Genomic DNA, 14,741 nt, shown 5'->3' on the forward strand with positions numbered 1-14,741 from the left:
CATAGGTTACCTTTTTTGTCTTTTATGGGCCCTACTCTCTCCTTAGTTATCCTTTTACTCTTAATGTATTGATAAAACATCTTTGGGTTCACCTTGATTTTGCTTGCCAATATTCTTTCATGCCCTCTCCTTGCTTTCCTAATTTCCTTTTCGATTTCACCCCTTCACTTTCGATACTCCTCTTTGCTTTCTGTAGTATTGAGTTCTCGGTGTCGGACATGAGCATTCCTTTTCTGCCTTATCCCTGTAGGCTCCTTGACAATCCATGGGGCTCTAGATTTGGCTGCCTCACCCTTTTTCTTTGTGGGAACATGTTTACCCTGAACCCTTTGAATCTCCCCTTTGAATGCCTCCTACTGTTCTGACACTGATTTACCTTCAAGTAGCTGTTTCCAGTCCACCTTCGCTAAATCACTCCTTAATTTAGTAAATTTGCCCTTGCCCCAGTTGAGAGCTCTAAGTCCTGTTCTATTTCTGTTCTTGTCCATAATTATGTTAAAACTGACTGAATTATGATCACTACCACCAAAATGCCCTCCCACTGCCATTCCTTCCACCTGCCCGTCTTCATTTCCTAAAACTAAGTCTAAAACTGTGCCCTCTCTTGTTGGACTTGCTACATACTGGGCAAAAATGTTCTCTTGAATGCACCTCAAGAATTCTGTTCCCTCAATTCCTTTCACACTAAAACTGTCCCAGTTAATATTGGGGTAATTAAAATCCCCTACTATTACTGCCCTATTATTCTTGCATTTCTTAGAGATTTGCCTACATATCTGCTCTTCTATCTCCCTCTGACTGTTTGGGGGTCTATAGTATACTCCCAACAGTGATTGCCCCTCTTTTCTTGATTGACCCTTTTTTCTTCCTTAGCTCAATCCATATGGCCACATTTGATGAACCTTCCAACATATCATCCCTCCTCACAGCTGTAATAGTTTCCTTGACCAAAATTGCCACTTTCCCTCCTTTCTTTTCCCGCTCCCTATCGTATCTGAAAACTCTGTAACCAGGAAGGTTGAGCTGCCATTCCTGTCCCTCCTTAAGCCGTGTTTCTGTAATAGCTATGATATTATACTGCTATGTGTCCATCTGTGCCCTCAGCTCCTCTGCTTTATTTGCTATACTCTTTGCAATGAAATAGACTTTTTTAAATTTTCAAACCCTCATTTTCTCTGTCTTCCAGACTCATCCATTAATTTTCTGCCTTCCATTTTAATTTCTGATTTTGTCCCAGCTGAGTCTACCCTCCGGTCCCCATCCCCCTGCCAAACTAGTTTAAACCCTCCCCAACAACACTAGCAAAACGTCCTGCAAGGAACTGAGTCCCGGCTCTGTTCAGGTGCAACCCGTCCGGCCCGTACAGGTCCCATCTCCCCCAGAGCCGGTCCCAATGCCCCAGGAATCTGAACCCCTCCCTCCTGCACCATCTTTCCAGCCATGCATTCATCTGTCGTATCCTTCTATTTTTATACTCATTTACGTGTGGCACTGGGAATAAACTGGAGATTATTACTTTTGAGGTCCTGCTTGCCAATTTCTTACCGAGCTCCCTAAATTCTGACTGCAAGACCACATCCCTCTTTCTACCTATGTCGTTGGTTCCGATGTGGACCACAATGTGGACCGATGTGGGCGGCGCAGTGGTTAGCATCGCAGCCTCACAGCTCCAGCAACCCGGGTTCAGTTCTGGGTACTGCCTGTGGGGAGTTTGCAAGTTCTCCCTGTGACCGCGTGGGTTTCCACCGGGTGCTCTGGTTTCCTCCCACAGCCAAAGACTTGCAGGTTGCTAGGTAAATTGGCCATTGTAAATTGCCCCTGGTGTAGGTAGGTGGTAGGATAATTGAGGGAAGGTGGGGATGTGGTAGGGAATATGGGGTTAATGTAGGATTAGTATAAATGGGTGGCTGTTGGTCGGCACAGACCCGGTGGGCTGAAGGGCCTGTTTCAGAGCTGTATCTCTCTATGACTATGATAACTGCTGGCTGTTTACCGTCCCCCTTCAGGATTCTCTGCAGCCGCTCAGTGACATCCTTGACCCTGGCACCAGGGAGGCAACACACCATCCTGTATTCTTGTCTGTTCCCCTTACTTTTGAATCACCTATCATTATGACTCTTCCAGTCTTCCCTGTACCCACCTGTGCAGCTGAGCTACCCGTGGTGCCATGGACTTGGCTCTGGCTGCACTCCCCAGGTGAAACATCACTTTCCTCAGTATGCAGAACTGAATATCTGTTGGAAAGTGAGATGCAATCAGGGGTCTCCTGCACTACCTGCCTGATTCTTTTTGACTGTCTGGCAGTCACCCATTCCTTCTTTGCCTGCATACTGTTAAGCTGTGGGGTGACCACATCTATAAACATGCTATCGACGTAGCTCTCATCCTCATGAAGGAGGCCATTCGACCTATCATGTCTGCACCGGCTCTCTGAAAGAGCAACTCCCTCAGTTCCATTCTCCTGCCTTCTCTCTGTAATCCTGCACATTCTTTTCATTTAACTGTCTAATTCCCTTTTGAATGCTTCAATTGAACCTGCCTTCCCCACGTTCTCAGGCAGCGCATTCCAGAGTTAACCACTCGCTGCGTGGAGAAGTTTTTCCTCATGTCACTTTTGCTTCTCTTACCAAATACCTTAAATCTATGCCCTCTCATTTTCGATCCTTTCACGAGTGAGAACAGTTTATCCGTATCTACACTGTCCAGACCCCTCATGATTTTGAATACCTCTATCAAATCACCTCTCAGCCTTCTCTTCTCCAAGGAAAGCAGTCCTAACTTCTCCAATCTATCTTCATAACTGAAATTCCTCATCCCTGGAACCATTCTCCTGAATCTTTTCTGTACTCTCTCCAATACCCTCACGTCTTTCCTAATATGCAGCGCTCAGAATTGGACGCAATACTCCAGCTGAGGCCGAACTAGTGTCTTATACAAGTTCAAATAACTTCCTTGCTCTTTTACTCTGTGCCGCTATTAATAAAGCCCAGGATACTGTATGTTTTATTAACCGCTCTCTCAACCTGTCTTGCCACCTTCGATGCCTTATGCACATATACACCCCAGGTCCCTCTGCACCTGCACCCCCTTTAGAATTGTACCCTTTATTTTATATTGTCTCTCCATGTTCTTCCTACCAACATGAATCACTTCACATTTCTCTGCATTGAACTTCATCTGCCACCTGTCTGCCCATTCCGCCAACTTGTCTATGTCCTTTTTAAGTTCTACACTATCCTCCTCACAGTTCACAATGCTTCCAAGTTTCGTATCATCTGCAAACTTTGAAATTGTGCCCTGTACACCAAGGTCTATGTCATTAACATATATCAGGAAAAGCAAAGGTCTCAACACTGATCCCTGCGGAACTCCACTACAAATGTTCCTCCAGCCCGAAAAACATCGATTAACCACTACTCTTTGTTTCCTGTCACTCAGCCAATTTCGTATCCATGTTGCTACCGTCCCTTTCATTCCATGAGCTACAAGTTTGCTCACAAGTCTGTTGTGTGGCACTGTATAAAATGCCTTTTGAAAGTCCATGTACACCACATCAGCAGCATTACCCTCATCAACCCTCTCTGTTGCCTCCTCAAAAAGCTCCAGCAAGTTAGTTAAACATGATTTTCCCTTAAGAAATCCATGCTGGCTTTCCTTAATTAACTCGCATCTGTCCATGTGACTATTCATTTTGTCCAGAGTTATTTTTTCTAGAAGTTTTCCACCACCGAAGTTAAACTGACTGGCCTGTAGTTGCTGGGCTTATCTTTACACCCTTTTTTGAACAAGGAACATTTGCAATTCTCCAGTCCTCTGGCACCACTCCCGAGTCTAAGGAAGGCTGAAATTATGGCTAGTGCCACTGTGATTTCCACCCTCACCTCCCTGAGTATCCTTGGCTGCATCTCATCTGGTCTTTTATCCACTTTAAGTACAGACAGCCTATCTAATACTTGCTCTTGATCAATTTTAAACCCCTCTAGTGTCTGACTTACCTGCTCTTTCAACATTGCCTGGGTTGCATCTTCCTTGATAAAGACAGATGCAAAGTATTCATTTAATACTTCAGCTATGCCCTCTGCCTCCATGTGTAAATCCCCTTTCTGGTCCCTGATTGGCCCCACTTCTCCTTTTATCACCCTTTTGCTATTTATATGCCTATAGAAAACGTTGGGATTTCCTTTAATGCTAGCTGCCAGTCTCCTCATGCTCTCCCTTTGTTGCTCTTATTTGCTTTTTTACTTCCCCTCTGGACCTTCTATATTCAGCCTGGTTCTCAATAGTTTCTACCTGGCATCTGTCATCAGCACACTTTTTCTTCTTTATCTTAATCTCTACCTCTTTTGTCAACCAGGGAGCTCTGGATTTGTTTGCTCTATGTTTCCCCTTCGAGGGAATGTATCTTGACTATGCCCAAACTATCTTTTTGAAGGTAGCCCATTGTTCATTTACCGGTTGTCCTGCCAGCTTTTGTCTCCAATTTATTCGCCCCAGCTCCATTCTTACCCCTTTGAAGTTGGCCTTCCTCCAGTTAATTATTCTTACCCTGGATTGTTCCTTGTCCTTTTCCATAGTCAGCCTAAACCTTATGATACAATGATCACTATCCCCTAAATGTTCTCCGACTGATACTTGATCCACTTGGCCCACCTCATTTTCAAGAACCAGGTCTAGCAGTGTCTCCTTTCTCATTGGACGAGCATTATACTGCTGTAGAGAACTTTCCTGAACACATGCTAGGAACTCTTGCCCCTCACTGCCCTTTACATTACTATTATCCTAGTCTATGTTTGGATAGCAAAAGTCCCCCATTATAAATACCCTATAATTTTTGCACCTCTGTAATTTCCTTGCAAATTTGTCCTTCCACATCCTTCCCACTAGCTGGTGGCCTATAGACAACACTGAGCAATGCAACTCCACCTTTTTTGTTCCCTAGTTCGAGCCAAATTGATTCTGTCCTCGACTCCTCTGGGACATCCTTATTCTCCAGCACTGCGATGCTCTCCTTAATCAATACCGCCACCCCTCCCCCTTTTTTCCCTTTCCTATCTTTCCTGAACACCTTGAATCAAGGAATATTTAACACCCAGTCCTGCACTTCTTTGAGTCAGGACTCTGTTATAGCCACGACATCATATTTCCATATGGCAATTTGCACCTGTAGCTCACCAGTCTTGTTAACCACACTGCGTGCATTCACATACATGCATAGAAACATAGAAAATAGGAGCAGGAGTAGGCATTTGGCCCTTTGAGCCTGCTCCGCCATTCATTATGATCATGGCTGATCATCCACGTCAGTAACCTGTTCCCACTTTCCCCCCATATCCTTTGATCCTATATAGCCCCAAGAGCTATATCTAACTCCTTCTTGAAAACATACAATGTTTTGGCCTCAACTGCTTTCAGTGGTAGTGAATTCCACAGGCTCACCACTCTCTGGGTGAAGTAATTTCTCCTCATCTCAGTCCTGAAAGGTTTACCCCATATCCTTAGACTGTGACCCCTGATTCTGGACATCCCCACCATCAGGAACATCCTTCCTGCATCTACCCTGTTAGAATTTTATAGGTTTCTATGAGATCCTCCCTCACTCTTCTGATCTCCAGCAAATATAATCATAACTGACTCAATCTCTCCTCATACGTCAGTCCTGCCATCCCAGGAATCAGTCTGGTAAACCTTCGCTGCACTCCCTCTATAGCAAGAACATACTTCCTCAGATAAGGAGACCAAAACTGCACACAATATTCCAGGTGTGGCCTCATCAAGGCCCTGTATAATTGCAGCAAGACATCCCTGCTCCTGTACTCGAAACCTCTCACTATGAAGGCCAACATACCATTTGCCTTTTTTACCGCCTGTTTCACCTGCATGCTTGCCTCCAGCGACTTGTGTACGAGAACACCCAGGTCTCGTTGCATATTCCCCTCTCTCAGTTTATAGCCGTTCAGATAATAATCTGCCTTCCTGTTTTTGCCACCAAAGTGGATAACCTCACATTTATCCACATTATACTGCATCTGCAATGCATTTGCCCACTCACTCAACTTGTCCAAATCATCCTGAAGCGCCTCTGCATCCTCCTCACAACTCACCATCCCATCCAGTTTTGTGTCATCTGCAAATTTGGAGATATTACATTTAGTTCCCTCATCTAAATCATTAATGTATATTGTGAATAGCTGGGGTCCTAGCACCGATCCCTGCGGTACCCCACTAATCACTGCCTGCCATTCAGAAAAAGACACGTTTATTCCTACTCTTTATTTCCTGTCTGCCAACCAATTTTCTATCCATCGCAATACACTACCCCCAATCCCATGCGCTTTAATTTTACACGCTAATCTCTTATGTGGGACAAAAGCCTTCTGAAACTCCAAATAAACCACATCCACTGGCTCCCTCTCATCAACTCTACTAATTACATCCTCGAAGAATTCTCGCAGATTTGTCAAGCATGATTTCCCTTTCATAAATCCATGCTGACTCTGCCCAATTCTACCACTGTTCTCTAAGTGCTCTGCTATAAAATCTTTGATAATGGACTCTAGAATTTTCCCCACTGCCGACGTCAGGCTGACTGGTCTATAATTCCCTGCTTTCTCTCTACCTCCCTTTTTAAATAGTGGGGTTACATTAGCTACCCTCCAATCTGTAGGAACTGTCCCAGAGTCTATAGAATCTTGGAAGATAACCACCAATGCATCCACTATTTCTAGGGCCACTTCCTTAAGTACTCTGGGATGTAGATTATCAGGCCCTGGGGATTTATCGGCCTTCAATCCCATCAATTTCCCCAACACCATTTCTCTGCTAATACTGATTTCCTTCAGTTCCTCCCTCCCACTAAACCTGTGTTCCCCAACATTTCTGGTATGATATTTGTGTCCTCCTTTGTGAAGACAGAACCAAAGTATGCATTTAGTTGGTCAGCCAATTCTTTGTTCCCCATAATAAATTCCCCTGTTTCTGACTGTAAGGGACCTACATTTGTCTTCACCAATGTTTTTCTCTTCAGATACCTATAGAAACTTTTACGGTCAGTTTTTATGTTCCCCGCAAGCTTACTCTTGTTCTCTATTTTCCCCTTCTTAATCAATCCCTTGGTCCTGCTTTGCTGAATTCTAAACTGCTCCCAATCCTCAGGTCTGTTCATTCTGGCAAATTTATATGCCTCTTCCTTGGATCTAATGCTATCTCTAATTTCCCTTGTAAGCCATGGTTTGGCTACTTTTCCTGTTTTACTTTTGCATCAGACAGGAATAAACAATTGTTGCAGTTCATCCATGCACTCTTTGAATGTTTGCCATTGCCTATCCACCGTCATCCCTTTAAGTAACGTTTCCCAATCCATCATAGCCAACTCGCACCTCATACTTTCGTAGTTTCCTTTATTAAGATTCAGGACCCTAGTCTCAGAATCAACTAAGTCACTCTCCATCTTGATGAAAAATTCTATCATATTATGGTCGCTCGTCCCCAAGGGATCTCACACCACTAGATTGTCAATTATTACACTCTCATTACACAATACAGTCTAGGATGGCCTGTTCTCTAGTTGGTTCCTCAATGTATTGGTCCAGAAAACCATCCCGTATACACTCCATGAATTCCTCCTCTATGGTATTGTGACTAATTTGATTTGCCCAATCTATATGCAGATTAAATTCACCCATAATTACAGATGTTCCTTTCTTGCATGCGTCTCTAATTTCCTGTTTAATGCCGTTCCCAACATCACCACTACAGTTTGGAGGTCTATATACAACCCCCAATAACGTTTTTTGCCCCTTAATGTTTCTCAGCTCTACCCATACAGATTCCACATCGTCAGAGCTAATATGCTTCCTCACTATTGCATTAATTTCCTCTTTAACCAGCAATGCAACTTCACCGCCTTTTACCTTTTGTCTGTCCTCCTAAATACTGAATACCCCTGGATGTTCATTTCCCAACCCTGGTCACCCTGCAGCCATGTCTCTGTAATCCCGACTATATCATACCCGTTTGCATCTATTTGCACATTAATCCTGATTCAGACTTTATTACTTTTTCCCTTACTCTGACCCCACCAAATAACGTACTGTTCCCTACTTTGGTGCTATCTATCTCCCCCAGTATTGTATGCTCCTTGGTGTTCCTCTCTCATACTTGCTCCTGGTTCCCACACTCCAGACAAGTTACCACTTTTGCTTCTGAGCTCCCGCTCAAGTTCCCATCCCCCTGACAATTTAGTTTAAACCCTCCCCAACAGCACTAGCAAATCTCCCTGCGAGGAGTCCCAGAGTTCAGTGGTTTGTATTATGCGTATTGTTTTTTGCTGAACTGACCCACGTTTTTGATCTATAGGTGAACATCTGTTGTATATTGGAGTGTCAGCCTCGATTATGTGCTCAAATCTCTCAAGTGGGACTTGACCCCGTGACATTCTGACTTACTGAGCCACAGCTGACTTCCTTCTGATGCCTTAATTTCTTTTTGAAGAGGCAGAATTCTGTATATCGAAACAACTCCTTAACTCCCTTTATTATTTTTGACCCATATAAATGATTCCCAAATCCTTAACGAAAACACAAGGTGCTGGAAAGAACTCAGCAGGTCTGGCAGCATCTGCGGAGAGAGAAGCAAAGTTAACATTTCAGATCTGTGACCTTTCATCCGAACTAGTTAACTCTGCTACTCTCTCCACAGATGCTACCTGACCTGCTGAGTATTTCTAGCACTTTGTTTTTATTTCAGCTTTCCAGCATCTGCAGTATTTGCTTTCAATTTACTCTCTTGTTTATTAACCATATCTTATGGATTTTATGCCATTTGGCTTTTGCCATGCATTTTTCTGCATTAAATGCTATTTGCTGGTAATCTGGACAAGGATTATGCCTCTGTAATTCTTCACTCTCCTGACACAATTAGCCCTCTTAGTGCAATGAGACAAAATCTGTAATTGGATGCAAGTCTGCCTTTGCGTGACCTGACCTTGTGTGGATTATTTAGTGACAGTTGTCAGGCAATTTATACTCTGAATTCCCTATAACCAGGCACTGTTGCTCCTGCAAGATGATATTGAGTGCAAGCTGACTACAAGCAAACCCTGAGACAAGTATGAGAACCAAGAAAACCAGACAAAAGTGTTTATTGCAGCACAAGAATAGACAGTCTCTGTTGGCTACGACTGAGGTTATTAACATTTGAGGAATATACTGTGGTCTTGTACATTCGATAGCAATGGATGTAATTCTAGTAGATTATAAAATCCTGGAGCACAGCAAGAGGCCATTCAACCCATCGTGCCTATGCCAGCTGTTTGAAGCAGCAGTCCAATTAGTCTCACTCCCTGTGCTTTTTCTCTTAGCCCTGTCATTGTTTTCCAGACAAATATACAGTTCTCCCTTGAAAGTTAGTATTAAATTTACTTCCACAACACTTTTAGACACTGCATTCCAGATCATGGCAACTCGCTGTATTTACAAAAAGGAAATGCTAACCTCCTCTTTGCTTCTTTTGCCCACTATCTTAAATTCATGCTCTCTGGTTAGTGACCCATCCACCAGTGCATAAACACTTTCTTATTTACTCTATCAAAACCTCTCATAGTTTTGGACACCTCTATTAAATCTCCCCTAATCACCTCTGCTGTAAGGAGAACAATCCCAGCTTCTCCAGCCTCTCCACAGAAATGAAGTCCCTCATCTCTGGTATCATTTTGTTTGTGAGGGTGGGGGGAGAATTTTTTCTGTCTTTAAGGTGTTAACATGTCATCTTGCAACTGAACTCTCCAACAGGAAGAGAAGCTGATCTTGGAAGATCTTCAGTGCCAAGTTGAACAGTTGGATCTACTGGAGAAGAAGTACACTGACCTTGGGCCTGTATATGATTGCTTGGTTTGGCACGATGGAAATTGTTGGAGGTGAAATAATTTTAAACACTTCTCGTGTCAGTTCTTCAGGCTTTTATATAATGTACAGTGAATTTTACTTGAGATAATTTCCGACAAGTATAATCAAGCACTTACGACCAATTGGCATTTTCCAAAAGTGAACCTGCACCTTAATTACAATTGTGTGATGAAGTATTTATCTTAACCAATGATGTAGAAGGGCGGATTATTTTTTGACCTGTAAAATGCGCAATAAAAGCCAATTGCAACATGCATCTGATGATGATGATTTTAAAGAAGAGGGGAAAGTTACTTGGAAACAAAGAATGCTTGTTCATATTGCAATAATTGTAATCTTTGCAGAAATTGTGTTGCAGTTCTCAAAGGGAGAATATAGCTTTGTAAGAATTTTGTGTCTGAATTGTTAAATCTTTCCTCCTGTCCATATATAATAACCGTATTTTCGATTTTGTTTTTGCCTGTGAACCACACCCCACATTTACTTTAACGTGCTCGGTTTAAAGACTTTAGGTGTTGCCCTCAGGGTCTAGCCATTCAGTCCTGGCTGCCAGCTTTGCCAGATTTCTGTAGTTCAGGCATGGAAAGGCACTAATCCGTCAGCCACTCCAAGTCCCAGCGCCCATCCCTGCTATTAGAATGTGCTCAGCATTAACAGGTCATGTGAGCAGGGGTTAGTTTTAACATCATGTCTTTGAGCTTCAGAAATACAGTGAAAAGTGGATAACTGGTCGGGAAAACAAGTCTCTTGTGGTAAGTTTTAAATTAAAAAGAAAATTAATCTAAAAGATAAACGCTTGAGAAGAAAAACATTTTAGGCCCGTTTGCCGGAATTTTCCTTTAATGGATGGCCAATTGTCCGGAGTAAAATCGTCCCGAGGATTAAATGGCTTTCAGGATCTCCTGGAAAGGAAACAGCAAGAACTTGCATTTATATAATGTCTTTAGCACAGTAAGATGTTCCAAGGCACTTCACACGTTAGACAGACAAAAATAGGCACCAAGCCACATAAAGAAGTATTAGGACAAGTGGAAGTAGGTTTTAAGAAATGACTTGGAGGAGGAGGAGAGAGAGAGAGCTGGAGCAGTTTAAGGAGTGAGTTCCAGAGCTTAGGACCCAGGCAGCTGGGGCTGCCACTGGTGGGGCAAAGGAAACTGAGGGTGCACAAGAGGCCAGAATTGAAAGATCGCAGATATCTTGGAGGTTTGTAGGATTGGAAAATGAAGCAGAGACAGGAAGGGGCGAAGCCATGGAGGGGTTTGAACATAAAGATGAGAATTTTAAATTTGAGGCATTGCTGGATCAGTAGTCTGACCAAACAGTTTACATTTGACTGTAGTTAGCTATCAAAGATAAAATGATAGGTATAGCATTGGACCTGTACAGACCTGTTTAGAAATGATCTCAAATTACTCATGTACACTATCCCAAAATGTTATTTTCTGAAATAAATCTGTTTACTTAAACTAAATTAGCAGGGGGATGGGCACCACCAGAGATAAGCAGAAGAGGAACAAGATCCATAACGTGAGAATGTTAAACAGTACTAGAGAAGGGAGTAGTTCCATATTAGATGAGAGCAGACTGAGAAGGACTATGAGCAATGCAAAGACAGGATTCCAATGCATGTGTGTAAATGCACAAAGTGTGGTGAATAAGCTACAAGCACAAATAGCAGTATGGAATATGATGTACTGGCAATAATGGAAACGTGGCTTAAAAATGGCGAGGACTGGGCACTTAATATGCAAGTGTTCAGAAAATATAGGGAAGGAAAAAAGGTTGCTGGGATGGCATTATTGATTAGGGAAGACATTGCAGTGTTGGAAAGGGAGGATGTCCTTGAAGGGCCAAGGACATAATCCATTTGGTTAGAATTGAGAAACAAAACAGGTATGATCACGCTACTAGGGGTATTCTATCGGCCTGTATATAGTGAGAGAGTGGTAGAGGAGCAAATCTGCAGGGAAATCACAGAGATGTGCAAGAACTATAGGATTGTGATATTGGGGGACTTTCAGTGCCCAAATGTCGATTGGGATAATTCTAGAGTAAAGGGAAAGCAGGGGGAGGAATTTCTGAAATGTGTTCAGGAGAACTTCCTTGATCAGTATGTTCTCAGCCCAACTAGAAAGGAGGCAATGCTGGACCTGGTGCTGGGGAATGATGTGGGGCAAGTGGACCAAGTGTTTGTGGGGGAGAACTTTGTTAAGAATGACCATCGTATCATAAGGTTTCAACTCATAACGCAGAAAAGCAAGGAACAAAATAAGATAGAACGTCTAGATTGGAAGAGGGCTAATTTCAATGCGATGAGAAGGGATCTATCCTGGGTCAAATGGAATAAAAAAGACTGACAGGAAGAGCTGTATTGGAATAATGGGTGATTTTGAAGGAATAGATGCTTTGGATACAGGCTAGGTACATTCCTAGCAAGGGCAAAAGGTAAGGGAACTAATAACAGGACTCCTTGGTTGAAGAGGGAGATAGAGATTAAAATGAAACTAAAAAATAGGGTGTATGATGCATGTCAAGTGAATTTTTCAAGAGAGAACCAGGCCATAATAAGTTGAGAGGGGAGGTGAAAAGGAAGATTAGACTGGCAAAGAGAGAATGACAGGCTACATAAAAGGCGACCCAAAAATCTTCTAATGGGCTGTAAAGAGTAAGAGGTGGAGTGGGGCCTATTAGGGACAAAGAGGGTAATATATGCTTAAAAGCGCAGGGCAAGGCTAATATACTTGATCAGTATCTTTGTATCAGTGTTCACTAAGGAAGTAGAATATGACAAAATATCAGTAGATGGAGAGAGTAGAGGCAATGGTGGGGAGTAAATATTGAGAAGGGAAGATACTAAAAGTGCTGGCTTGCATCCCAGGTTGCTAAAGGAAGTGGGGATGGAGATAGAAGATAGCCAATCTTCCCTGGATACGTGGGAGGTGCCAGAGGACTGGAGAGTTATTCAAGAAAGGATGTAAGGACAGTACTAGCAACTACAGGCCAGTTAGTTTAAAATCAGTGGTGGGTAAGATTTTAGAATCAATAATCAGGGAAAAAAATCAACACACACTTGGAGTGGTTCGAGTTAATTAAGGATAGCCAGCACGGATTTGTAAAAGTTACGGATATGCTTGACTAATCGAATTGAATTTTTTGGGATGAAGTAACAGAGAGGGTTGATGAAGGGAATGCAGTGGATGTTTTTAATATGGATTTTAAGAAAGCTTTTGATAAGGTACCACATTAAAGGTTCGTTAACAAAATTGAGGCTCATGGAATAGGAGGATCAGTGCCCAATTGGATAAAAAGTTGGCTTAAGGACAGAAAACAGCGGGTTGTAGTAAATGGTTGTTTTTTAGACTTAAGGGTGGTCGACAGTGGTGTTCCAAGGGTCAGTGCTGGGATCATTGCTTTTTTTGCTGTAGATAAAGGACTTGGATCTTGGAATACGGAGCAGAATCTCAAAATTTGCTGATGACACCAAACTTGGAAGTGTGCCAAACAGTGAGGATGATATGAACTGCCTGCAACAGGACATAGATAAGCGAGCAGAATGGACAGAGAGGTGGCAGATAAAATTTAATACTGACGAGTGTGAGGTGATACATTTTGGCAGAAAGAATTGGGAGAGTCAATATATACTTATTGGCACAGTTCTAGAGAGTGTGCAGGAACAGAAGGACCTGGGGGTGCATGTGCATCGATCTTTGAAGTTAGCAGGACATATTGAGAGAGTGGTTAGAAAAGCATATGGAATCTTGGGTTTCATAAATAGAGGCATTAAGTACAAAAGCAGGGAAGTTGTGCTGAATCTTTATCAAGCTCTGGTTAGGCCCCAACTAGAGTATTGCATCCACTTCTGGTCACAACACTTTAGGATGGATGTGAAGGGTCCTTGAGAGGGTGCAGAGGAGATTTACCAGAATGATTCCAGGGATAGAGGATTTTGGTTAAAAGATTGGGTTAGAAAAGCTTGTGTTCTTGCAGCAAAGGAGATTGAGGGGAGATTTACTAGAAGTGTACAAGATTATGACAAGTTTAGATAAGTTAGACAAAGAAAAACTGTTAAGGGAACACGGGTTGAAAGTTTTGGGCAAGAGGTGCATGGGGACTATAAGGAAGAAACTTTTTACGCAACGGGTGGTAATGACCTGGAACTTGTTGCCCACAAGGGTGGTAGAAGTGGAGACAATCAATGACTTCAGAAGGAAATTGGATGGCTGCTTGAAGGAAATAGACTTGCAGGGCTACGGGGATCGAGCATGGCAGTGGGACTGGCTGAATAGCTTCATGGAGAATCGGCATTGACTCAATGGGCTGAATAGCCACCTCTTGTGCCATAAATGACTCTATGACTACTTTGTATTTGAATAAATCAGTACTAACTGTGTCCCTGTCTCCCTAAGGGAGCCTGTTCCATAGATTGACCAGTCGCTTTGAATTTCCCCCCCTTCAAGTGCAGGTTGTGTCCTCTGGTTCTATTGTTCTGGGCAAGGTGAAACAGTTTGTCATGGCTGACATTATCCAGTCCCGTTTGAATCCTGAAAATACCAATCATGTCACCTCTCAACCTTCTCTTTTCCAATGAGAATGTGCCCAATTTACATCATCGCTCCTCATAATCCAAGCCCTCCATAGAAACAGGAGGCGACCATTCATTCCCTCAAACTTATTTCACCATTCAGTTAGATCATGGATGATCTGTATCTTAACTCTATCTACCTGCCTTGGTTCCAAAGCCCTTAATACCCTCACCTAATGAAAACGAATCAATCTCACGCTTTGAAATTTTCAGTGAACCGCAGCTTCATCAGCAATATGAGAGAGTTGCAGAGTTCC

General features: G+C 42.8%; 1 protein-coding gene across 1 annotated transcript in view; it reads left to right on the forward strand.

Annotated features, from left to right (window-relative positions):
* The window catches only part of LOC137377474 (tripeptidyl-peptidase 2-like), a 147,861-nt gene that overhangs the window by 32,016 nt on the left and 101,104 nt on the right, over positions 1–14,741 (forward strand). The window contains exon 5 of the mRNA XM_068047097.1: positions 9,789–9,913. Coding sequence (XP_067903198.1) covers positions 9,789–9,913 — 125 coding nt within the window. The remainder of the gene's footprint in view (positions 1–9,788; positions 9,914–14,741) is intronic.

Source organism: Heterodontus francisci, chromosome 15 (genome assembly GCF_036365525.1).
Source record: "Heterodontus francisci isolate sHetFra1 chromosome 15, sHetFra1.hap1, whole genome shotgun sequence".
In the NCBI taxonomy this organism is placed as follows: domain Eukaryota; kingdom Metazoa; phylum Chordata; class Chondrichthyes; order Heterodontiformes; family Heterodontidae; genus Heterodontus; species Heterodontus francisci.